General features: G+C 40.6%; 2 protein-coding genes across 3 annotated transcripts in view; both read left to right on the forward strand.

Moving 5' to 3' along the window:
- The window catches only part of RPS6KA3 (ribosomal protein S6 kinase A3), a 75,594-nt gene extending 71,212 nt beyond the window's left edge, over positions 1 to 4,382 (forward strand). For both annotated transcript variants that reach the window (XM_030444748.1, XM_030444757.1), the window contains exon 22: positions 344 to 4,382. In XM_030444748.1, the coding sequence (XP_030300608.1) occupies positions 344 to 466 (123 nt within the window). In that variant the 3' untranslated portion in view covers positions 467 to 4,382. The remainder of the gene's footprint in view (positions 1 to 343) is intronic.
- A 2,227-nt stretch (positions 4,383 to 6,609) lies between these two features.
- On the forward strand, positions 6,610 to 16,039 carry EIF1AX (eukaryotic translation initiation factor 1A X-linked). The gene is made up of 7 exons (XM_030455583.1): positions 6,610 to 6,794; positions 7,793 to 7,876; positions 9,716 to 9,819; positions 11,407 to 11,457; positions 12,327 to 12,408; positions 12,516 to 12,607; positions 14,702 to 16,039. Exons 1-7 carry the CDS (start codon positions 6,779 to 6,781, stop codon positions 14,705 to 14,707), a joined length of 435 nt encoding a protein of 144 aa, XP_030311443.1. The 5' UTR covers positions 6,610 to 6,778; the 3' UTR covers positions 14,708 to 16,039.
- The last annotated feature ends 7,481 nt before the right edge of the window (positions 16,040 to 23,520 follow it).

The following is a 23,520-nucleotide window of genomic DNA, read 5'->3' on the forward strand; positions in this document are numbered from 1 at the left end:
TGAAAACTGAAAAGATTGTATAAGTGATAAGCTGAGACAGCCCACTGATGGGATTTCATTTTTCTATTATTTCACAAAGCATGGAGAGAAGACTTAATGTAGCAATCTGGGTTCTGTTTTTTAAGCAATGTAAAATGGCTTTAGATTGATCTGAAAACTATTTATTACCCTAAAAAATACTCCTAACAATGCTGCCATGTAAATAATGTAGTGGTATGTTTCATTTTGTAGATGAAAGTAGATTGGAAGTTAAACTTGTTCACAAGCAGGACTGTGTGATCTCTAGTATGTGTGTCAATTACAACATATCCCTCTTTTTTTTTTCCCCCTCCCTGCTTCACAGGGAGCAATGGCAGCAACTTACTCTGCTTTGAATCGTAATCAGTCACCAGTTTTGGAGCCAGTCGGCCGTTCCACTCTTGCTCAGAGGAGAGGTATAAAAAAAATTACCTCAACAGCCCTGTGAAGTGACCTCAACCAGATATTTGGTACCACGGCATAAGATGATAGCACAAATCATGGCGACAGGTAGCACATATCTGACAGATACCTGCAAGCACACTCTGTCCCAGCTGGTACCTAAAATGCTGCTGCTCCTGCTGCTGCTATTGCTTTCATCTATTCTCGCTTTAAACTGTTGATGGCAAGTTACTGATCTGACTGGAGCTTCAAGTGGAGTGACAAGTGGAAACACAGTGGAAACGATCATGTTCACGAGTGAATAAACCAGAAGATTTATGAATGCCGCCTCTGTCAAAAATACACTGAATAAAGCACTCTGCACCACATAGCATTATTTTTATAAGGAATATTTTTTGTCCCCTAAAATATTCTTTGTTACAGGTAGAGATGGACAGTTTATGTTAAGCACTTAGCTTAAACAATCTGTTTATATTAGCACTATATATACTTTGTGCCATCCAACATTTTGTATGTTTTTGTAAACAGTTCACAAGCAGTACATTTCTGTGCTGTTTCCTTTAATGTACACATGCCTTGTTTTACTTAGATATTATTAGTCATTTTGACAATTAAGCCTGATTAAACAGTTCACCTGGATTAATCAGTACTGTTGGACAGCTCTAAAAGAAGCCTGACTGTTAAACAGCTATTGAATGTAATACTATGAATATGTATTTCTCCTTGCCTACGTCTTTTCTACATTTCCATGTTTTTCACACTGCATGTCATGTTATGTAAGTCAGGATACTGTTTATAGTATTCAAAATTTAAACAGTGGATGTCTCACCATACTATATATACAACAGGTAATATAACCCAGAGAAAAGATAACTTGCTCCATATCTCTGTCTGTCTTTTGTTCCTCTGCCCCTCCCTTTTATTCTTTTCCACCTAATCTCTGGACTCAGGAATTACTGCTAAATACTTTCTGATAGAGGACATTTCTATGTTGTTTATTCTTATAACCCATTGTTAATATTTTATCTCCATTCTGTGACTTTTGTTTAAGCTGCAAAGGATTTGCTCAGTAAATGTTGGCATTATAGAAGAAAGGCAGCATTGAAGGTAAAGCAAAACATAATGTCAGCTTATAAGCAGAAGCCTGAAAAAAAAAAAAAAAAGAAAGAAAAGTTTAAAAAACTGTGTTTGTTTCGTCATCATTGCAAAACTGATGGATTTAATGTTCTGTCAGTTATTTTCTCATTATTTTAATTGACATCCAAAACAAAATGAGAGGAGAGTCTTCCAGATCTGTCTGGGATTAGAAAGGGTTGTTATAATATACCATAAAAATAGTATTGTCCCAGTCAGGTAAAACAAAGCTGTTTGGAGTAAAGTGTTCTCACTTTTCCCCAGATGGAAGCAGGTTTGCAGTAATGGTGAAATACTCATTTTAAATACTAATACAAAATTTTAATACTCTCAATGTCTTAAGTAATTAAAGGCGTATCTTGATGGTTAGTCTTGAAAAATTAACTGCCCACATGAGAAAGTGCACTGGAATGTGTTTGAATCCAGTGAGTGCCCCACTCCACCAAAATGTTATGCCTCATCAACTCATTCCAGGCATGAAAATGTCTATTGGGAATTCCAGCTTTAATAAATACAGATCTGGGTGAATAGCTCTATGTGAACAATACAATTAAAAAACCTAAAGGTGCAATGTTTTGTTTTGCATAAGAAGTTATTTCTAGGATTTAGTTGTATTAAATTTATTTTACAGTGATGAATTTGCTAGTTTACCTGAAATCATCAGAGATTTGTCGAAAGGGAGAATTTCATTTGCTCTAAATGAATGTGAAAGTGTTCCTTCTGCCACAAGCTTTTCTGAGTTCCTTGGAGAAGCTCCCTTTGTTAGACTTGCAAACGATTCCACGTATGTGTTAAATAGTTAACACATCACAAAATTGATAAGGAATCGGTTTTATGAATGAGAATTCTTAAATTACCATTGATCTTATAAATTTGACCTTGCAGCTCTTCCGGGCAATCAGCATTTCTTCCCTCACTTGGTGCTGTAGCAGTGAAGTTCCATTTAGCTGTACAGATGCACCTACCCTTCTTTCAAGAAAGATCTTTAACTAAAGACAGAAAAAGGCCGTTTTAATTTTTCTTTGTCAGTGTCTGCAGTTCCAGAGGAACAGTGTTTAAATATGTTAATCTGAAGACTGTCATATCTGGTCAACAAAGAAGACTGAAATAAAGGGAATGGCAGTACTTGCTACTGTGTCAATAATAGCATTTCAGTTCAGGAAGGAATTTCTCCTGTGTTCTCAGTGCGTGAATACATCCAGAAAGCTGGCCAAGAACAGACATAAAGGAGGAAGCATTAAGCTGCTTCATTATTGGCAATATCTATGTTAAAATAACGCAAAAGTACTTACAGTAATTTTATTTCATCCATATTTGTGGCTCTCAGGCTCACTGGTCATTAGCCAAATAGTGAAGCAAGGTTAACCTGTACATTTTATATATTTACATTCTTAAGTAAGCTGTTAATTTAGTCTAGACTCTACAGATGTTGCTACCATGTTGTGTATATAGCAGGACAGGAGGAGCATTTTAAATGCTAATAAAACAGGGCAGTAAAGCACATGCTAACTCAAATGTGTTGAAGTCCAGTTCCACTGTATTTTCAAACTGCTTTCTAAACCAAGGTATAAAGGACCCATCCATGCAGGCAGTCTGTTATATAAGCTAGACTTACATGGTTTTATAAGTACCTTTCCTCCTGTTTTGTGTCCATGTTCATCACATTCATGTTCATTTTTATGTTTTTGTAGATGCAGTTGTTAGGAGCTATAAGGAAATCCAGTTCATGCTTCTACAAATCCCAGCACCTTTCTATTAGAATGTCAGTTTCTGTGACACACCATGTACATTCATTGCTGGACTGCTTCTTGGTCTGCAAAGCATAGCAAGAGCCTCTAGGATAAATAGTCAAGGGAAGAAAAAGGAGAACTGCAGATACAGGTGATTTGTCTGTATGTAGGTTTCTATATGTTGGTTTACTTTTTATAGTGTGAAGTTATCACTTACTGTGCTTGAGAGCCTGAGAGAACACAGGGAAGAGTATAGCTGTAATACTCATTAAATGCCATCTGTATCCAGTTAGGGCAAAGGTCTTTATTCATGATCACTGTAACACTGAATAAAAGTTAAAAGGAGTTCTTCAAGACAATATTTAAAACTTTTTTCTAAAGAGTCAAGGGCGTAAGAAAATAGATTTATGTGTCTGTGTTTTGCTTTTGTAAATGTGGTGTACCAACTAAAGCTGTGCTTTTCTATTATTGGATGGAAAGGATTCAAAGTATGCTGGTCCTTAGTAAGCAGCAACGGTTAATAGATGAATTTTCACTTATGAAAATGATGTAAATGATTAGCTTTATCTTGTTGATACTCTTGACCTAATCAAAGGGAAGGTGTACTTATGAGGGATGTAATTATTTTGAAACCTAGTTGGGGGGGCGGGAGGGGAAGGTCTACTTAAAATGTTTTTAAAAAATGACAAAATCACAGATAAAATATTTTTCTACAATTCTATACAATCATACTTTATACTAGTTTTCTCAGCATGGCATGTAAATGAGTCTAAGGTACTGTTCCAGAAAATCAGTGGTATTGTACCTTGTTCTAGACCATTACAAGAGCATCTGTTAGATGCTTGGCACTGCTGTCATAGAAGCGAAATGCTAGTTAAAAAGACAATTGTACTGAATACTTTAAATGATTGTTTTTTTCAGAGTTTGATCTAGGAAATGTTCCAATCGTGCTATTAATGTGTAATTAGAACTGCTCCGGATGTAACTATGAGCAGTTCTGGGAAGGTAACATTGCTTGTACTCCTGTTTAATGGCAGGTTTTGTAGTCTTCAAAAGAAATTGACATTTCTACTATGAATAAACTTTCAAACATTTAAAGTGCTTTTTTGGTTAAGAATTTGTTCTGCCTGATTATAAAATTTGTTGTGTTTGAACGCCACTAACTGAACTACACTTGCAGCATAGCAAGTGTGCATTTCTAACCAGATATATATTTTTAATAAGTGTCTGTCAGAATGTCTCTACATGACAGAATATTTAGTCAGATCACTATTAGTAAGGTACACCGGGACCTGAAGGAAAAACAGTTGTATTCAGTAGCTGCTATGGACCAAATAAGTTTGACACAACAAGATCAGAGAAGTGCAAGAATATTGTTATTTTAATAGCCTGTATGGGCTCCAGTTCACTGTAAAAGTGCAACTTAAGGGTAGGTTGCTAAATAGTACTTGCAATGTCCACATTGCTCTGGACATTGAGAGGCAAATCTGATAAATAACTATCAAGTTTTATTGACTAATTAATGAAGGTTTAAACATTTGGAAAAGGAGAATATATATATAAAGTACTCCATAAGCTTCACGCCCTTTTGCTTCAGCAGCTCACAGAACTTGGAAGCTTAGAAGGTTTATGGTTTTTAGCCTTGCAACCCGGAGAAGATGGAAAACGTTTAGAAGTTTTCTGTAAAATAAAATTAATAATTCTGACAGACAGTGTATCAGGACTACCCAGTGGTCTTGTGACGCGCACTAGAGGCAGGGTGAGAGGAGGAGGAGGTGGGGAACATGCAGAGCAAAGGCTGACAGGGCCAGGAGAGAGGGCGGCGTTACCTCCCCTTGGATCGAAGATAGAATCATAGAATCATAAAATTGGCTGGGTTGGAAGGGACCTCAGAGATCATCAAGTCCAACCCTTGATCCACTACTGCTGCAGTTACCAGACCATGGCACTGAGTGCCACATCCAGTCTCTTTTTAAATATCTCCAGGGATGGAGAATCCACTACTTCCCTGGGCAGCCCATTCCAGTGTCTGATCACCCTCTCGGTAAAGAAATTCTTTCTAATGTCCAACCTAAACCTCCCCTGGCACAACTTGAGACCATGCCCTCTTGTCTTGCTGAGAGTTGCCTAGGAAAAGAGCCCAACCCCCCCGTGGCTACACCCTCCTTTCAGGGAGTTGTAGAGAGTGATGAGGTCTCCCCTGAGCCTCCTCTTCTCCAGGCTGAACAGCCCCAGCTCCCTCAGCCTCTCCTCATTGGGTCTGTGCTCGAGTCCCTTCACCAGCCTGGTTGCCTCCTTTGGACCCGCTCCAGGACCTCGATCTCCTTCCTGAACCGAGGGACCCAGATACCTTGGATCTAAGGCAGAACTAGCGCAGACCTCGTCTTGTCTGCCTAAAAGCATCTTAAAATCGATTTTTGAGGTAACTGGACAATGAGTAAGCCTTAAGAAGCCCTGGAAAGGGAGAAAGTGTGTCTGGGTAGCAGGTGCCATCCTGACGGTACCACCTTGCCTTCACATTTTCCCACCTCCGCACGCTCCCGTTCGTAACCCTCACCGACGCCTGGAACAGCGCTTTACGCCCCGCCCCAAGAGGATCGCGGCTTTCTCTGGACAGAGGTGAGAGATGTTTTGTTGTTTTTTTTTTTTTAAGGTTTTGACCCATCTCCCGCGTTTCCTTACAGCACACCCCAAAAAATCCTCGCAATTCCCAAGAGCTGCCCTTCCCCACGCTAACACGGGACCCCGCGCCCACCGAAGGCGAGAGGGGAAGCCGCGGGGGCACCTCAGGGAGCCCGCCAGCAGCGTTCTTTGGGGGCGGTCAAAAAACCCGAACACCCCGAACCCTCTTGCGACGCCGCCGACGCCGCCTCCCCTTGCGCTCCTTGCCGGCGCGCGGCTGAGGCGGGACGGCTCGCGGGTGCGGCGCCGCCGCAAGCGCGGAGACCCGCCTCCTGATTGGCCGCCGCAGCCCGCGCGGAGCGGAAGCCTGGCCAATCGCGCAGCGCCCAGCGTTCAGGGCGCCCATTGAGAAGGGGGGGGGGGGGCGGGCGAGGGGTGCGCGCCTGTGTGCTCGCGCGCGTGGGTGTGCGTGTGCGCGCGTTTCTGTGTGCACGCGATTGTGTGTGTGTGCGCGCGCCCATTGATACGCGTTCGAGTGCGTGCGCGCGCCCATTGATACGCGTTCGAGTGCGTGCGCGCGCGCGGGCAGCGGTCAGGCCGGCTGTAGCGGGCGAGGCGCATGCGCGGCCGCTCCGCGTGGGACGCGTGCGCGGAGGCGGCGCTGCCGGTTAGGCGTCGGGTCCGCCCGAGCGCCAGGGGGCGCTGTGGGTCGGATCGGTGCCCGCGGCAGGAACGCACGAGTCAGCCCGAGCCGCAGCCGCAGCCCCGGTCGCGTTCCCGGTCCCGCCGCGCCAGGAGCCGCGCGAAGCCTCAGCCGCCGCCCCAACCGCCGCCCCTGCCCGCAGCCCCTCCGCGGCGGAGCGCCCGGCGCCATGCCCAAGAATAAAGGTGAGGCGCCCTCCCCTACCCCCAGCCTGCCGCGCCGGCCCGGCCCGACCCTTCCTTGTAACGACGAGGCCGGGCCCGGGCGCGGCCGTGCTCGGAAGGCCCGGTAGCTCCGCCGTCGCTCACGTGGGGAGCCGCCGCGGCTCGATGCCCGCGGGCGGGGCGAGGAGGGGGCGGAGGAGCCCTCCCGCCCACCCCACTCCACCCCACCCCGCCCCGCCGTACCGGTGGGTACCCTGGGCCGGTTCCCCTTTCCCGGCTCTTCTCGGCCGCGGGGCCCGGATCGGCCCCGGTTGTACGAGGTCTGGCGCCGTGTCGGAGGCCTCTGGGGCCTGGGCGGGAAGGAGGGGGAGGCCCCGGTGGGGTGTAGCTGTCAGGGGGGCCCCTGCCTGCTGGCCCTCGGGGGCGGCCGTCGAGGAAAGGGCCGGGTGTGCGTGGCTCGCCGGGAGCTGCCCGGGACGGCTGTTTCTCCCCTTTTCCCCCACCCCGCCGCTTAAAGGAGAACAAGAAAGAGTGAGAGGAAGGGAAGGAGAGGGGGAGAAGTCTGATCTGCTTATCTGTGGTCTTATGGGGAGCAATGAAGCCTCTTCGGAGGTGTGTGTGTGTGTGTGCCTTTTTAAAAAGAGCATCTTCACTCCGACCCAAGGCTTTCCGCTGAGTATTTCAGGGGGTTCTGCACTAAAATAACTACTCAAGTTATTCTTCTGTCCTTTAGTGGTTACATGCATCAAATTATCCGACCAATATATATGAGGTATTTGGTAGCAGCAATCTGAAAAACATGAAAATGGCCATCTTGTGGAAGTCCCTGTTCGAGGCTGCTGTCATTCCAGAGCAACCAGGACATCATAAACAGTGGAGGCTCTAATTTTCTAATTACTGTGTTACTGCTGGGTTAAAAATGTAGAGCTAAAAACGTTAAAAGCACAGAAATCCCCACATTTCATTCACTGTATTCCCGGACAGTAACATATGATCTTTTTTCATCCCTTTTAATTTAGGCAAAGGAGGTAAAAATAGGCGACGAGGTAAGAATGAGAATGAATCAGAAAAAAGAGAGCTGGTGTTCAAGGAAGACGGGCAAGGTGAGTTTTTTGCTTTAGTATGGCAATGGCATGTTAGTCAGGTATTGTAAGTGATGTACATTGGAAGTTGATACACAAAGAAAACATCTAAATGCCTGAGAAATACAAAGTTACTGTGGAATAAAAAGAAGTTTTGTTACTGAGGCTGCATTTCAGTTTTAAGTGGTACGTTGACCGTAGGAGGAAGACTTCAGAAAAAGGGAAATTTTAAAAAGCTTCAGCACTTAAAGAATAAAGCTTGCATCTCCTTGACCTTATTGTGATGCCGTGTGTAATACAGTAACGTAGTAAACATTCAGTAGAAATCCTTTGAGTTTGTTCTGTGTGAGGCTCTGCAGGCTTACTTGATGCAGTGAAGTGTTGGCAGTAGTTGCTGAATGACTCCTGGATGCACAGTCCTGCTTTCTGCTACAAACCAGCTCTAACATTGCCTGGATCCTTCTATGAGCTCTCTGCAGCCACGGGCCTGGCAGAATAGTGCATCTCAGTACTGCTGTCCCTGATGATTTGGCTGAATTGGCACCTGGGTTGGGATGTGTAACAATTATTAGAACAGGAGCAATGGGTAAGGTCCTTATTTGGGTGTTGTCAGGTAACATAAGCCTTGGGAGTGTCCAGCTGGAGGGTGATGAGTAGGATTCCCCTTTCCCCTGCCATTAGGTGACAGTGAGCTCCTCTTCCTTTTGACTTACCTTGCTTTCTGTGTGTCACACTCTTGCAGTTGCTCACATAGATACGAGTAGCTGAGTAGTGACCAGTTAACCAGTTGCTTTGTTAGAAACACAGGAAAAGTACTTACTTTAAAAATTGTAAACAAAGTGATCACTGAACTAATTTTTAAGCTCCTCCTGATATTCTGTGACAGTTATAAACAAAAAAGCAGTTGATTTTGATGCACCTGTAGGACTATAAATCCTTTCCAACTCCTAAGCAAAATCTACTGAAACATTTTTCTCAGTTATTAATATTCTCACGTGATTTGTACTATCTGGCTTAGGCTAAGGAAAGATTTTAGAATTTTGAAATGCAGTTCTAGCTGATTGAGAAAATATTTTTTCTTAGTGAGTGTGGGCAGTCAGATGATAAAGGGTTGGACTCAATGATCTCTGAGGTCCATTCCAACCCAGCCAATTCTATGATTCTATGATTCTATGATGTTATAATTTCTACAAGTTTTACAATTATTATATAATTCTTACAGGCTTTATTGTTTTTATTTAAATGGAAAAACATTATGTTGCAAACTTTTAATAGTGTGTGTAAAGTACTTCAGTGATTTCTGGAACTTGCTGAGGGAAAGATATTAAATACAAGGTGAGAGATTGAGGGTGGGTGTTGAAGACAAGCTTCCTAGTATTCAGCTGAAGCCTGGTAGTGGCCTTTTGGACTGTTTCTGAGAACACCAGAATGTGTCCTTGCAAGAACAGCATTTTTTTCCACAGAGCATCTGCAGAAGGCATTCCAAATATCAGTGAGGTGTACAGGACATGCCCCTTTCTCCTCAATAATACCACAAGATTTTGGCTGTTAAGACAGATACTATCATAAACTTTCAAGCTCTGACTGTGACTTCATAGCTATAAAGATTATCTGTAGTAAGCATTTCAAAGGGAGCAGAAGCATGGATACAGCCAAGAATGAGAAGTGTTAGAAAACAGGCAAATTGTGATATATTCAGCAGTCTCTGTGGCTGACCAAAGCTCCTCTCACCTGTGTGTGTTTGATAAAATGTTACAGCATTCCTGTTATTTTAATTACAGTGGCAAAAGTTACTAGTTGTTTCATGAAACTGTATTTGTTTAGAAGTTTTACTCTGTGCAACTGTCCTGTCTCTTTCAGAATATGCCCAGGTGATCAAGATGCTAGGCAATGGAAGACTGGAGGCATTATGTTTTGATGGTGTGAAGAGGTTATGTCATATCAGAGGGAAACTAAGAAAAAAGGTAATTCTGAAGCATTGCAGTAGAAAACAGTGGCATACTGCATGATATGTGACTGTAAAAATGAGTTATATCGCTTGATACAAAAGTTATTAGTTCTACAGTACCAGATATCTTAAACTTCTGTTTTAATAGTATACTAGTTCTTCTGTTTGGTTTGCTGGCACAAAAATAAGCAGGCTTTTGGTTTTTAGGGGAAAGGGTGAGGCTTTTGGATGTGTATATTTCAAGGGAGATTTTTCTGGCTGCTAATAATATATACAATTTTTTTTGTATTCTAGAAATATTTATGTGTGTGAAATATTAAGGAGTTCCCTAGCTATAGATGGGGAATTTGTTGACTATTTGGAAAATCACCATGTTGTATCTCAGATTAGATCAGTACTTAGCAGAAGAACTGTTAACATGAAGATTGACACCCAGCATAGGAAAATAAAACCTGCAAAAGGTTTCATGTGCTATTTCCCACAACCAGTAAGAATCAAGGTTTGATATACCACTTACTCTGATCTGTGAAGGAACTGTGTAATTACAGTCATCTCCTCAGTGGCTCACTTATCTGAGAATAGTTCAATAAAGGTGGCTTGGGAAGTTTGTAGCTTCCCAGAGGCACCTCGGATGCCACCATTTCACTGTCTGTATCATCAGTTCCCAAAATACTTTCGTGCAGAGCTGACCTGCAGAAGTTGAACCTTCAGGGAAGTCAGGGCTGGTACATGTTTGCAGTCTTCACTGCAGCATTTTTAGATGGTGTCCCCTCTTACCCTTTTTCAGATGTTAAAACTTTCTGACCTTAGCTGGTGGATGGTACAGAGGAGGTCCTCTCGGATAGATAGATAGATAGATAGATAGATAGATAGATAGATAGATAGATAGAGTCTTTTCCCAATAAAAACAGCCAGTTGCTGTGTTCATTCTGGACTGTTCTACCTGTCTGGTTTTGGACACCCATGAATGCACAAATCTGGGCATCAGTGCTAGCCCTGCTAGCTGCCTGCAATGTATAATATCAGCTACCTATTCCTCATGTTAAAAGAAGGGAAGTCTCAACTGGAAGATATTTTATCTCTGAAAAAATAAAGGCTGATATGGGATAGAACTATCTTGTGCATTTAAATTAACACTTCCTGTTTTGCAGGCTTCTGGCTTTGGTTTGACTAATTAGCAGTCAATTACTAGTCACAACTCCATTAATATTCATGTGCACTTCACTGGTCTTGTCCACCACTCGCTTTATCAGGTTTCTCTTTCATTTTTGCCCATGTGGACCTCAGTTCACAGTGGTGGTGTGTTGCATGATTTCTACTTTCTCAGAAATTATGACTTAACAACCACCTTGTTGGCTAGAAGGTCTTCTAAGAAGTCTGATTTCCCTTAGTAATAGCTCTTTAACATGTGAAAAAATGTATTTATGGCCTTGGTTTTGCTGTTAGAATATGAAATTGGGTATTTCCAGTTCACTGGTTAGAAAGTAAAAATGGTGGCTGTAGTGAAATCTTTCATGTCTCAGTAAACCTAAATGTGCTGTTTGGCTCTTGTTAGAAAACAAAAGCTGAATTTCTGCAATACAACAAATGTTTTCTCTTTCAGGTTTGGATAAATACATCTGATATTATATTGGTTGGCTTAAGAGACTACCAGGTAATAATTCAGTGTAATTTGCCAATGAAGAATATCTTATAACAGCTTTATTTAACACTAAATAAAGCTGATACCATTAGGTAATTCTGATCTAGCTTCTGAATCTGTGTTTAGTTATGCTAAGTCATGACTTTTAGCTTCCTTGTATTATAGAAAGATTGTCATGAGTAGATGACAAATCCTAGTTCAACTTGTTTTTCTAAATTGCACCCCAAGACTTTGTGAGTGAAGGTGCTTATTGGCATCACATGTGAGCTTTTTTTTTTCAGGTTCAGCTGTTTGCTGCTTGGGATCCTGTAATAAAAGGGAGATTGAGCCAAGCACCAAACATGTTATTGTGCTAATCAGAACTTTTGGTTATCAGAATTTTGGAGCCTGAATAAACATCAAGGATTTTACTTAAAGAGGCCAATTTATCAGTGATTAGTTTCCACTTAAATTTCCAGAAATTGAGTAGTGTAATTTTACCTAATGTGAAGGTTAATGGAAAACAGTTGTCCAAAGTGCTTTCTTATGAATGTTAGCGTTGTGTCATTGGTTATTTGAAGACAGATTTTGCTGCTGAAATGTGCATTAGAGTTGTAAAATATCTAAGATGGTGCAATTTACAGTATATATTAAACTACTTAAGGCTAGGAAGTTTTGACACTTTCTTACTGGCCACCAAACATCTCACACCACACTGTGTGTTCCCTGGAGAAAGGTAAATTTCAAGGGAATGAATAATACGAATATAAAAAATAAAAATCTATAAATAATAATATGAATAATATAGTTGTGTAATGTAATTTTTATTAATCTGCTGAGGTTATGAGGGAAGTATTTTTCCTTCATAGGTGATTAATAAATTCTAATGAATTTGTATTTAGGATAACAAGGCTGATGTTATTCTAAAGTACAATGCAGATGAAGCCAGAAGTCTGAAAGCCTACGGGGAGCTTCCAGAACATGGTAAGAATCTTTTCACTTCAAACTGGAAATTCATATTGGCCAAGAATAATCTGTCTATCTTGACTTGGTGTGAGTATACTTCTTAATTTCTCTAAATTCCTTTTTAGCTAAAATCAATGAAACAGACACATTTGGTCCTGGAGATGATGATGAAATCCAGTTTGATGATATTGGAGATGATGAAGAAGATATTGATGACGTAAGTGGTAAACTTAGATTTTGTCTCAAATGCTTGAAATTGTCATCTTTGGCCATAAGCTGCTTTTCATTTTTTTGGAGCAAGTAAAATAATAGATGATAATCAGAACAGCTCACCTTCTCAGTGACTGCTGCAGAAGGTGGTGTTTACATGTGCATTCCAGCTTTCTGTTCTCTATTTGGTCCTACTCTCCTCCTCCAGTTGCTTAAAGCAAATAGTATGCTTTAAAACATACGTGTTCATTCTCATTACCCTTAAAATGTCCAAAAGAATATGAAAGTTTCTTGACCTCAGAGAGCTGGAGTTATGTAGCAGCCTCCATTAAGATGATACTGTATTCATAGTGATACCTTTGTGTGTGCTTGAGGAGCTGCAGTTTTGCAAGTCAGCAGCTGTGGCTGTATCTGGATACGTTCATATTGAAGGAACTGAATGTAGCCCTCAGCACTGTTCTGTGAAATCTGAGACCCTTACAACAAGCTCAAGGTGGAAAGCAAAGTAGAGGATACAGGAAGGTTGAGCAATTTTAGTAGGATTTCTGTGCATCCCCTGCACAGTAGTCTAGAAAGACCTCTTGGAGAGCAGGCACAAAGACTGGTGGGTCAGCTCCTGTGGCCGTCTCCATCAAGGGAGGGAGAGCCATAAGCTGCTGGTGCAAGCTGTGCCAGGTACCAGCTGCCCCAATTGGTCACAGGCTATGTAGCTGGGGGAATTGCAATGCAATTTTGCAATTTTGGGGGAATTGCATGAACAGATGTGGGTTTCACCTGAGCCCTCTGTTGTTTTAACAACCTCGCTATCTAATAATAACTATAGCAATAACTGAGGAATTTGAGCTTTTTTTAAAAAGCAAAGACTTGAAGTCTTCATTTCTGTTTACTTAAAAAGTAGCATCTTAGTAGTTACTGAAGTTAATCGTAATTCTGAATTTACAGATTGTCACAGTCAGTGACAGCAGTGTTACTACTTATCACTAAGCTGTGATCACCAAACATATATGCTCTTACACTGCAGCTGTAAAACTGTTATGATTCAAATTGCATAGTGAACTGCAGAAGTAGAATCTGCTGTGCAATATTTTCTAAGGTGACACACTTTATTTTGCAGTTTAAGGATGAATGTATGCAGGGTCAACTGGCTGAGAGGATAAAGAGTAACTTAGTGAGCCAGTGAGTTAACTTAATTGGATAGACTGTTCTAAGGATATCATTATGTTTTAATTCTTCATCTTTTTAGTCCTCTCTCTCTCTGAATGGGTAATATGACTAATTCCTTTTAAATAGTTCTCAGTATATAAGGAATTAGATCTCATATATTTTGAAAATACCCAAGTTTTGATTAGTTTTTCTTCCAGCTTTTGCAAAGCGCACTTTGGACTTGTCAGTGGTTGAGCTTACTGAAGATTTAGCTTATTAAAGCTGGAAACCCTTACTTCATGTTTCTAATATAATAACGAAGCCACTGTAAGACATCAAAGTGTTAAGGAGCTGTAGGAATGTTGAAAGAATCAAATTTGCAAACTGATGGATCCTTGTGGGAGATAATTTATTTAAGTGAGCAGCTATGATTGTTTTTAAGCTTCTGTCAGCTCTGCAATTTCATGTTAATACCATGGTTTAAGAGGTAAAATGTGAATAAACACTCTGAGGATCGTCCTAGTCAACCTAGAATGAACTGCAGCTTCCAAGGTCATAGTTCACCTTGGCAGAACCTTTCCTGTGTTGTTAATGTCAGGAGAATTGTTAGAAAACCAAACACTTTGCCACCAGTTTAATTTGGGTAGTCAATACTTACAGAAGTTACCCTTAAACTGTATTGGGTTTGAGTATTGTGGGCTAATTTATGTCTTACCTTTTATGTGTAATTATATTGGCAAAATTGCTCACTTGCTTAACTATCGTATCATAAAAATGAGGGGAAGGGACATGAGAGGATTTGTTCAGATATTAAGAAAATGGGGTATGAACTGAGGCAAAAACAGTACTATGTTGACTTGAGGTCTCCTTTTGAACTGTAGTAATAGCTTAAAGAGAGACGTGATTGGAGAAAAATGCATCTGACTTAAATATATGGTGTGGTTTTTTTGCTTTTCAGATCTAATTTGGAACAGAGGTTTACATTCCGACTTTTTTCCTCCAAGGATTATCTGCATTGATATTTTGATTATTTTTGGGTGAAGTCCCTTTCTTTTAAGAAGACTGAAAATTCTCGGTAAAGAGTGTAGTTTGTTACATCAAAAGGATTTATTTTCAATGTTTGTTTTAAAGTATTTATATTTCTTTAGAAATGGATAATGCTGGATTATCACAAAGGTTCAGTGAAACACCACAAATATCTCTTCAACAATTAGAGCTTTTACCTCTGGATGTAAGTGAGATACAGTGACGTGGGCTGTAAAAGACTGCATTTTTCCCTCTTCTGCTTCCATCACTACAATTCCACTTAAACTTGTATTTTGAAATAAAAATTGTTATCCTGTAATTATCATGGATTTTGATTAAATACAGTACCCAGTTCAGATTAGTATCAAATCAGACTATGCAGTGTCTGTCCTTATACCCCTTGCCTTGATGTTAACTTTAAACAGATTTTGGTAATATAAAAGGAAGGCAGAAATCTGCATTTAAATTCATATTGCGCGATGAATCTGCTTTTCGTGTCTAGTAGCATGCTGCTATTTTTATACTGATTTTGATAATTAAAAACACTCATTATTTCAGAGATGTAAACTTGCCACAGTTATGGGTAGGGGAGAAGTAAAGGATAAAAAGTAAGCAGCATCTCAAAACTGCAGTTGTATGCATAGCTCTTCTGTGGTTTAATACAGTCTGTAGTTGCAGAAGATGAACACTGGGTGGCACCCAACTTACCAGTGGTACAGAAGTACCGAACATTAACAGATGGGTTCGTACTGAAAAAAAAACGAAAAATAGATTTTCCCCAAAGTGAATGCTTAACATTCTTGATATGTTAAACATGCAGGATATTTTTACATTATAGAAAAGGTTATGTTAAGAGTAGAGTTTTATTTTAATCTTAAATTCCATACATTATAAGGTACAACAGTAAAACTTATGTGAACTTGGAATTACAGTATAAATGAGAAATTAAATTTGTGTCAAATGTAGGAAAAGAATCTTTTCATCCCAAGTAGGTCACTGAAATAAACTAATGGAAAGATTCTTCTCCGTCTTCAGCCTGGAGGACTCAGTTAAGCTGAATAAAGACTAACACCATCATGCAAATATTATTTTGTGGTAGCCTTAGTTTCTTTATCTTCAATTATGTATTTAACAACTATGAAAGCAGGTTAATGGAAAAATTCTTTTTGTGCCATAAAAATATGATTCTTGACACTTGTATTGGTTATACAGTCTTTTTGGTATGATGTAAAGTGACTACCCCAATAGATAAAAACAAAATTACTTTAAATATGGAGTGGTCTCATTGGTTTATATTATTTTTTAAGGAAGAGTTTTGTGCTATATTTGAACTTGCAGAACAAAAATGTCTTGTCTTTGCTTTTTTTTCCTTTGATTATAGTGTCTATTTTCCTTATGTGGGTCTGTTATCTTACTCTGGGGATAGCATTTTTTTAGCAGTATTAAGTAATTTTGCCAAAATATTTCTTGGGTTTTGAATCTTTGTTGTAAAAATTTGGTAAATACTGGGAAAAGATACTACCAACATAGCATTCTTACTCCACTGATCTTGAAGTATATGAATTTACTGTCTTTGTATGCCTGCAAGATTCAGTTGTGAAGCAACACAAATGCTGTAATGTTTCAGAATAAGTTTTACTAACCATTCCCTATCTCACTGGTTTCCTCACCTTATTAAGCAGACTATGAGCAGCTCTGAAAATGGTTAAAAGCTCTCAAAACTGGTCTTGACATCCAAGTGCCAGAAGTGTCTGTCCTTTCAGTTGTGCTAGCAGAAAGGTGAATGATTAAATGACAGTGATTGTTTACTGAAGATACAGATGTTATGGAAATTATACTTGCAAAAATCAATACTGTATTTGTGGGAAAAATGTAAAGTGCATGGTCAGTGGTAAGGAGGAACACAAAGGAATACATTGCTGTTGCAAAGAACTTGTGTCACTGTACTGACGTTCTCCAATACAACAGAGACTTCAACTGTGAGAGAAAACAGAAAATCTGTTTCTGGCAGAATTGGTTATGGTTTATGTGTTGCCATCCTTGCAACACATCTCGTTCCTCATCTCGTTTCTCTGCCCACTGCTGAAGCTCCTCCCATAGCCCAATCTAGGCAGCTTTACACTGTCCCTTCTTGTTTCTCTTTTCAGGGGGGAGAAGCAGTTTGTACAAGTAGCTCCCTTTTCCATCGTCTTCATGCAAAGACCAGTGGTAAAGCAGTAGCTGCCAGGTAGAGGATTGCAAGATTGCTGATTAAGCCTTGAAAAGTGCTCCATCTGTAACAGTATTTTTTAGATAAATTTTTAATAATTCTTGTTTAACTTTGGGAACTCCGCTGGGACTTTATAGAGTAAAATTGAAAGTAGGGAGTAAAAATTAATTTCCTGCAGGTAAAGTGTCAACTATGTGTTCTCTGAGATGTTTCCCACTTGGAGGTCTTCTCCGCGATTAAAACTTTGAAACATGATTTTTGGTCATTGTTCCAAATCTTCTTTGATTCTCTACCTTATAATAAGGGCAGTTGTGGATCCGGTTGGGCAGCCCTAATGCTTTTCCACCTTAATCCTGAGCAAATATAACCCAGACACATTCACTGGAAAAAAGCATTTTTTTTTTATCAAATGCATTCACCTCTGCTCTCCTTACGCAAGAGGAGGAGAAGCCCATGGTTGTTGGACTCTTTACTTGTTACTCTGGGTTATAAGATGTTTAAAACACTGTACGTGCTGCTATGCACGTATGTGATACTGTGTGCTGGTGCCATGTGTGTGTTTCGTGCATGGTGCCATATGTATACATAGACTTAAATTAGTGTACAGCATACAGCTTGGTCGAGGTTAAGCTGGCACAACAACCACTCTGAGTGGTTGCTTCAGATCTGAGTGACAGGCACAAATGAAAACGAGTGGATGGGTGAGGGTGATGTTTTGCTCAGTGTGTGACCCAGCTGTGCTCCTGAGCGGATTCTTCATGATGAGCCGTCAGGATTTGTCATGCTGGGACTGCTGCTCCCTGGAGCCCTCTGGTGATGAGGTGAGGAATGTTTTCAGGTGAGCTGGGGTGTCGACTGCTCCCGCTGTTGAGGAAGTGCTAATCTAAGATGTAATCATTTGCTGTTAATATCAAAGGACTTGAGTACCTCTATCATTGATTCATTAGAGGGCTCAAGATTTGGTTTCCGTCTGTGGAGACTGGTATGCTATAGGTAATTGGACCACTTCATAGAAGTGAGGACTTGAAAGTTAATGTAAGTGCAGCCTTTTGGAATAAGTGTGGAAAGGTAGAAGTAATATTTGAAATAATCCTGCAGTAGCCTGAATGCAGCTTTATTTGTCCCTAGAAACTTGAGGGCTGTTGCTGGCTTTTATGAAGGTAGCTGCTGGCAAAGCTTTCTCATTTTGATATAAAACCATGTGCCATGCCCTTTGGGGAGGGAGAGAAAAGAGGTGAGCAGGGAGGATGCCTGTAATTTCTTCTGGTTGTTTTGTTTTTTTTTTCATTGCAGTGAATATGAGTCAGAGCTCCTGTTGATGAGTTGAGATCACTTGTGTTACATCTCAGCCATCAGATTTAATGCCAAAGATCAACTTTGTGACTTTAAAATACAATCTCAACCAAATAGAGGTGCAACCCAAAACCAGTGAGTACCTTTATGTAGTAATTCCATCTAGGAAGTAGGTGCTAGCACAGAGTGCCACTAGAAGTATATGAAGACTTCTCCTTCCAAGTGCTTGTTTGCTCCTGGACTATGTTTTGGGATCCAGACTTTTTAATTAACCCAGGTACACTTTCAGACTTTCCTTTAGATGGTTAGTGGAACAAAAATACTTCAAAGAACACATGGATGAGACTGTATTGTTAGGTTTTTTCCTGGTTTTCTGATGTTTGTGTACAGAAAGGACACTTTCACGGCAGTTTGTTTGTATCCAGGCTGTCGGCTCCAGAAAGAGTTTAATCAGAAGCGGAAAGAGATTTGGTAGCAAGGGGCCTGTTACTTTGTTACTTGCCTAACTCTACGTTCTCTTTTGAAGTCCTCCGGCCGTGTTGTGCGGGCACTCATTCTTCCCTCTTGTAAAAGTGGAGAGGTTGTATTTGTGTCTCTAGGCTGTGATGGGGTAGGAGCCTCTTCTGCAGTCCCTACCCCCTATAATCAATCCTTAATCAGCCCTACTCCTCTGTATGGTTCTGTTAATGAGTTTTATTCCTGGTTGAGGAAGGTCATCTGCAAAATGGCTTTGCATGCTTGGCCTCTGGAGGGAGCAGGCAAGCAAAATACCTAAGTAAACTTAGCAGATGAGAATGAAAAGGTTGCCTCCTCAGTAGGAGTTTCTGTCACTGGATTTCAGAGACTGCCTAGTGTCTGCAGCTCTTATTTCTGGGAATGAAAACACTTCAGACATTTTTTTTTTAGGGTTTGTGAAGCATATCATCACCTCCCTAAAGAGCAAGCATGTCAGTACAGGGTGAAGTGCAAGCCTGTCACTGGCAGCAACAGTGATGGGTACTGGTGGCCACATCCGTGGTGGAGACAGCGAAGAGCAGCAGATACAATAGAGGATCCTTGTGGGACACCCAGACTGCATGGGTTATACAGTCTCTGGATAACCAGAGGATTCAGGTTTGTGACAGCCATCAAGACAGTGATGGGACTCTGCAGTCACTGTGTTTAGTCTTTGCTTAGAGAGGAAAGCTGAGACTGCAAAGTGCCTGAGGTACAAGATTTCTGAGAAGAATTTTGCAATCTTACTGCCTGACCCAGTGGAAACGTCTCCCCTGGCCATGGCTAAAACTGAAGATGTATACAGAAACTGTTAAAACTGTGGTCCTGGGGACTGGATGAGAAGCCCAAGACTCTGAGAAGTTGTGGAAGACACTGCCACCGTAGGAACCTATGAACAGGGACTGTCCCAGCTTGCCTTGGCAAATTACTCTGCAGTAAGTCTGGGATGTTAATTATCAACTGATGCAACAGGTGGCTGATAGGGGGAGTCCTGCAGCAGCTCAGTCATAGCAGCCTTTGTGTCTTGAATAAATAACAATATGCAGCTAGAGCCTAAGTTTTGCTGAAAATGGCAGAAGCAGCCAATGCTAAGTAAGTGTAGGGTATGATCTTCAGACTTGTGATACAACCTCACAGTTCACTGCTGATAATTGGCTGCGGTACAGGAACCTGAATAGGTATGAAAAGGAAGAAGCTACAGATGTTTTTAGTGTATGTAGGCACAGGCTTCCCATAGATTTAGCCAAGAGTTCCTGAAGCTCTGGACAGGTAGTTGTTTAGATTTTTGCAGCTGTTAGCCTAACCTGGAGAACCTACAGTATCTTACTCTTCATGAACCTGAGGGTTATGGATTTTTAATTGAACACTTGATTCTTCACATCTATATGGCATTTGGAAAAGAAAAAGAATGGAAAGAAAGAAAGAATGGAAAAAGAATGTGTCTATTTATTCCAGTATTCATAAAGATGTTGGATGGTTCTGCCAGCTCTGTTAGCTAAAGATGTCTTGAAAGATGCCCTAAGCCCCCAGACTTACTGTGTCCCACTTGAGTGAATGGGTCAGAAGTAACTATTCACAAAGGTGCTGGAAACATGCAACAGCATAGGGATTGTTTCACTAAAAATGTGAGTATGCCACCAATAAGTGGAACAAATGCTGTCACTGGTGTATTGTTACACTACCATCAACTAATGAAACAATTGTTGAAAAGTGGAAAAAGCTGAAATTAACTAGTTAATTAACTAGTGTTCCTCTATTTACTTATGTTGTGTAATCCTCCACAGCTCTTCCCATCCTCTCCCCAGTGTGAATTGATGCTATCATATTGCTAGGCATGTGTTTTGTCTACAAAAGTAGGAAGTGTTCTCAGGCTTCATGAAATCTTTTAAACTAAGCTGCTGTAAAGTTACTGTTTAGGACTACAAAAGTCAAGGTTAACGATGGGATTAAGTATAGGATGATACCAAAAAAATCATGCATGGTAACTAAAAAATAAAATAATATGACCAGTAGCTGAATATGTGTTATTATAGGCAAATTAGGTTTACCTAGCAATAGTTATATAGGCAGATATTAGAGAATCAAAAGTCATTGACTGTGTCTGATTTAAGGCATGGGGAAGCACAGAGAAGAAACAGCTTGAGTGCCAACTGAACAGCAACTTTCTATTTAGAAGACAGCATGACTGTGATTACTTGCACAATCAACATCTTAAACCAGTTAAAATAATAAAAGGGGTTAAGGGAGAAGAGTATGGCACCCAATAGTTTCCTAATTTAATACCCGAGCCCTCTTTGAAACAGATAATTTCCCCATTGCTAGGTTTTCAAACTAACAGTTGCACTTTATTGAATAGGTTTTTCACTTTTTTTCTGTACTCAACAAAACTTGTGCATGAGATGCATGCAGAAGATGGGACACATCCTTCCTTTTTGTAGGCTGCTTGTGCACTACTAGAGAGGAAAGTTGTGTGATCTAAGAATGTTTTCAGCTCAGATGACCACATCTATATTTAGCACAGTGAGAATATGCCTTTGGACAGCAAGTTTTTAATGACTTCCATTTTTGTGCTGTGAACTAGAGGCTAAGTGTACTTTAGCCCCTGTTCCAAGCCTCTTGCATAGATGATGCATTCATGCATGAAGAACAAGGTGTAATCTGCTGAACACTCCCCAAGATAGAACCTGAAAAACTTAAAATCTTTCACGGTATTGGGGAAGTTAACACTGATCCTTGGAACACACTGAAGAACAAGGTAGGTGAGGAGAAAATGATATCCAGTGGAAATTAGAAAGACTAATAGATCTTGCATATCACTCACACATTCAGATTATCCATCCAGGTATCTTCTGGTTTTAGCTTCTCCAAGTATGGCTGCTCTGCCCCTCTCCTTTACATACATGTTATATTAGTTCTCAATTGAAAGCTAGAATACTGAATTCAAGGTCAACTCCACAATACAAGGAAGAATTCAGATGTGTAGAATATATGGAGATATACTACCTCCTGAGGGGGTAAAAACCCAACAGTTAAACAAGCAAAAATCCCACACCTCTAAAAAGGAGGCAATTAGATTACCCCTCCCCTGAATATGGTGAAGCAAGTTCTATTAGTGGTTATACCTGAAAATCCTGTTGACTATAAATGGTATTATTGTCATTTGCCTATGATTATAGAAATCATGTGGACTCTTATTAGCACAGCACCTTGCCTCTTGCAAGTACCAAAAAAAGCTCACTTTTTAGATCCCAAGTATGCAGATCCCTGTGATTCATAGAACCATCATGGTTAGAAAGGACCTTCAAGATCATCGAGTCCAACTATCAATCCTTCACCACCTTAACCACTAAATCATCTCCCAAAGCATCACTTCTACCTGGGATGGCAACTCCACCACTTCCCTGGACAACCAGTTCCAATGGCTCACCATGCTTTCAGTGAAGAATTTTTTTTCCTAATATGTAATCTGAACCTCCCCTGGCACAACTTGAACCCATTACCTCTTGTCCTATCGCTGCTCCCTGGGGAGACCCTTTTGAAAGCATTCTCCCTTACACCATCATCCAGCACTTGTACAACAAAGGTCTGTGACCAGCACTAAAGAGGCAGAATTTGTTCATAGGATTTAGTTGTTTCAGTTTCATCCAACTCAGAAGATGCTCTATAACTCTATTGGACTGAGGACAGAATCATAATTCTGCAATTATCTTTCTATTGAAATTTCTGTGTCAAATGGACTATTACAATTTGATTTGCTCCATCGTGTCAAACTATATTGAAAAACCTGGTAAGTTTACATTTTGTTCTTTGTGCAGCTTATTCTGAACTGATAGAGGCAGTGGCATTCCACAGATTTAGAGGAAAGTTATGATCTTCAGTACTTCCTGATGGAGAAAAAATAATTTGATGCAACTGAGAAAGATACACTTTTTTCTGTATCATGCAGTGTGGGAAACTACTGGGCTGAGAATCAATATAATTCACAGCAGAATATTTCTATTCATATCAAAATATTTCCTCCGGTTTTAATAACCAAAGGCCAAAGAAAGGCTAACTAGTAATTTAGGTCCTCCTAGTTTCAGAAATGGCAGAAGGAACAAGTGAGACTTGATGTGGTGGAGAACAAAGTCAAATAAACTAGAAAGGTGAATGGGTGAGGGATGTGCAACAGAAGTGTGACTTCAATGCCCCTCCTTAGTTGCAGTCTCTTGCTGTAGTTTTAACTCCAGAAAGTGGGTTGGTGAGAGGTGTTGTTTCAGTTACGCAACTCACCGAGGTGTTTCTCACCTGTTGAATCTTCTCTCTTCAAACAGGCTTAGTGACAATCTTCCACTACCACTCATGAAACCAAACAAGTTAATAAATGGATTATTTTAATAATAGGGCTTTAATAATAAGCTGGTGTAAAGATCTGATAAAAACAAAAGATCATTAAAAGATCATAAAGATCATAAAAACACTGGTTGGAAGGCACTTCTGGAGGCTGTCTTTGAGTTCAAACAGCTCAGCCCTAGATTATGTCACTCTTGGCTTTACCTGAGTCTTGACAACCCCAGTGACAGAGATTCCTCCACCTCTCCAGACAACCTGTTCTAGTGCCCAGCTACCCCCTCTTGTTCATTTTTCTTTCTGGTGCCCCATCTGAACCTCTCAAGCTGCAAACTATGGCAATTGCCCTTTTGTTAGACCAGCTGGCACTTGCAAAAAGAGCTTAGTTCTGCCACTTCCTAATTACCTTTCTAACAGCTGTCAGC

Source organism: Calypte anna, chromosome 1 (genome assembly GCF_003957555.1).
Source record: "Calypte anna isolate BGI_N300 chromosome 1, bCalAnn1_v1.p, whole genome shotgun sequence".
In the NCBI taxonomy this organism is placed as follows: Eukaryota; Metazoa; Chordata; class Aves; order Apodiformes; family Trochilidae; genus Calypte; species Calypte anna.

Bases quoted from the DNA above. Each gene is read 5' to 3' on its own strand.
- EIF1AX (XM_030455583.1), top strand. The intron at 7,877-9,715 runs GTGAGTTTTTTG...TGTCTCTTTCAG, and splicing joins GTTCAAGGAAGACGGGCAAG to AATATGCCCAGGTGATCAAG. The intron at 11,458-12,326 runs GTAATAATTCAG...ATTTGTATTTAG, and splicing joins TTGGCTTAAGAGACTACCAG to GATAACAAGGCTGATGTTAT.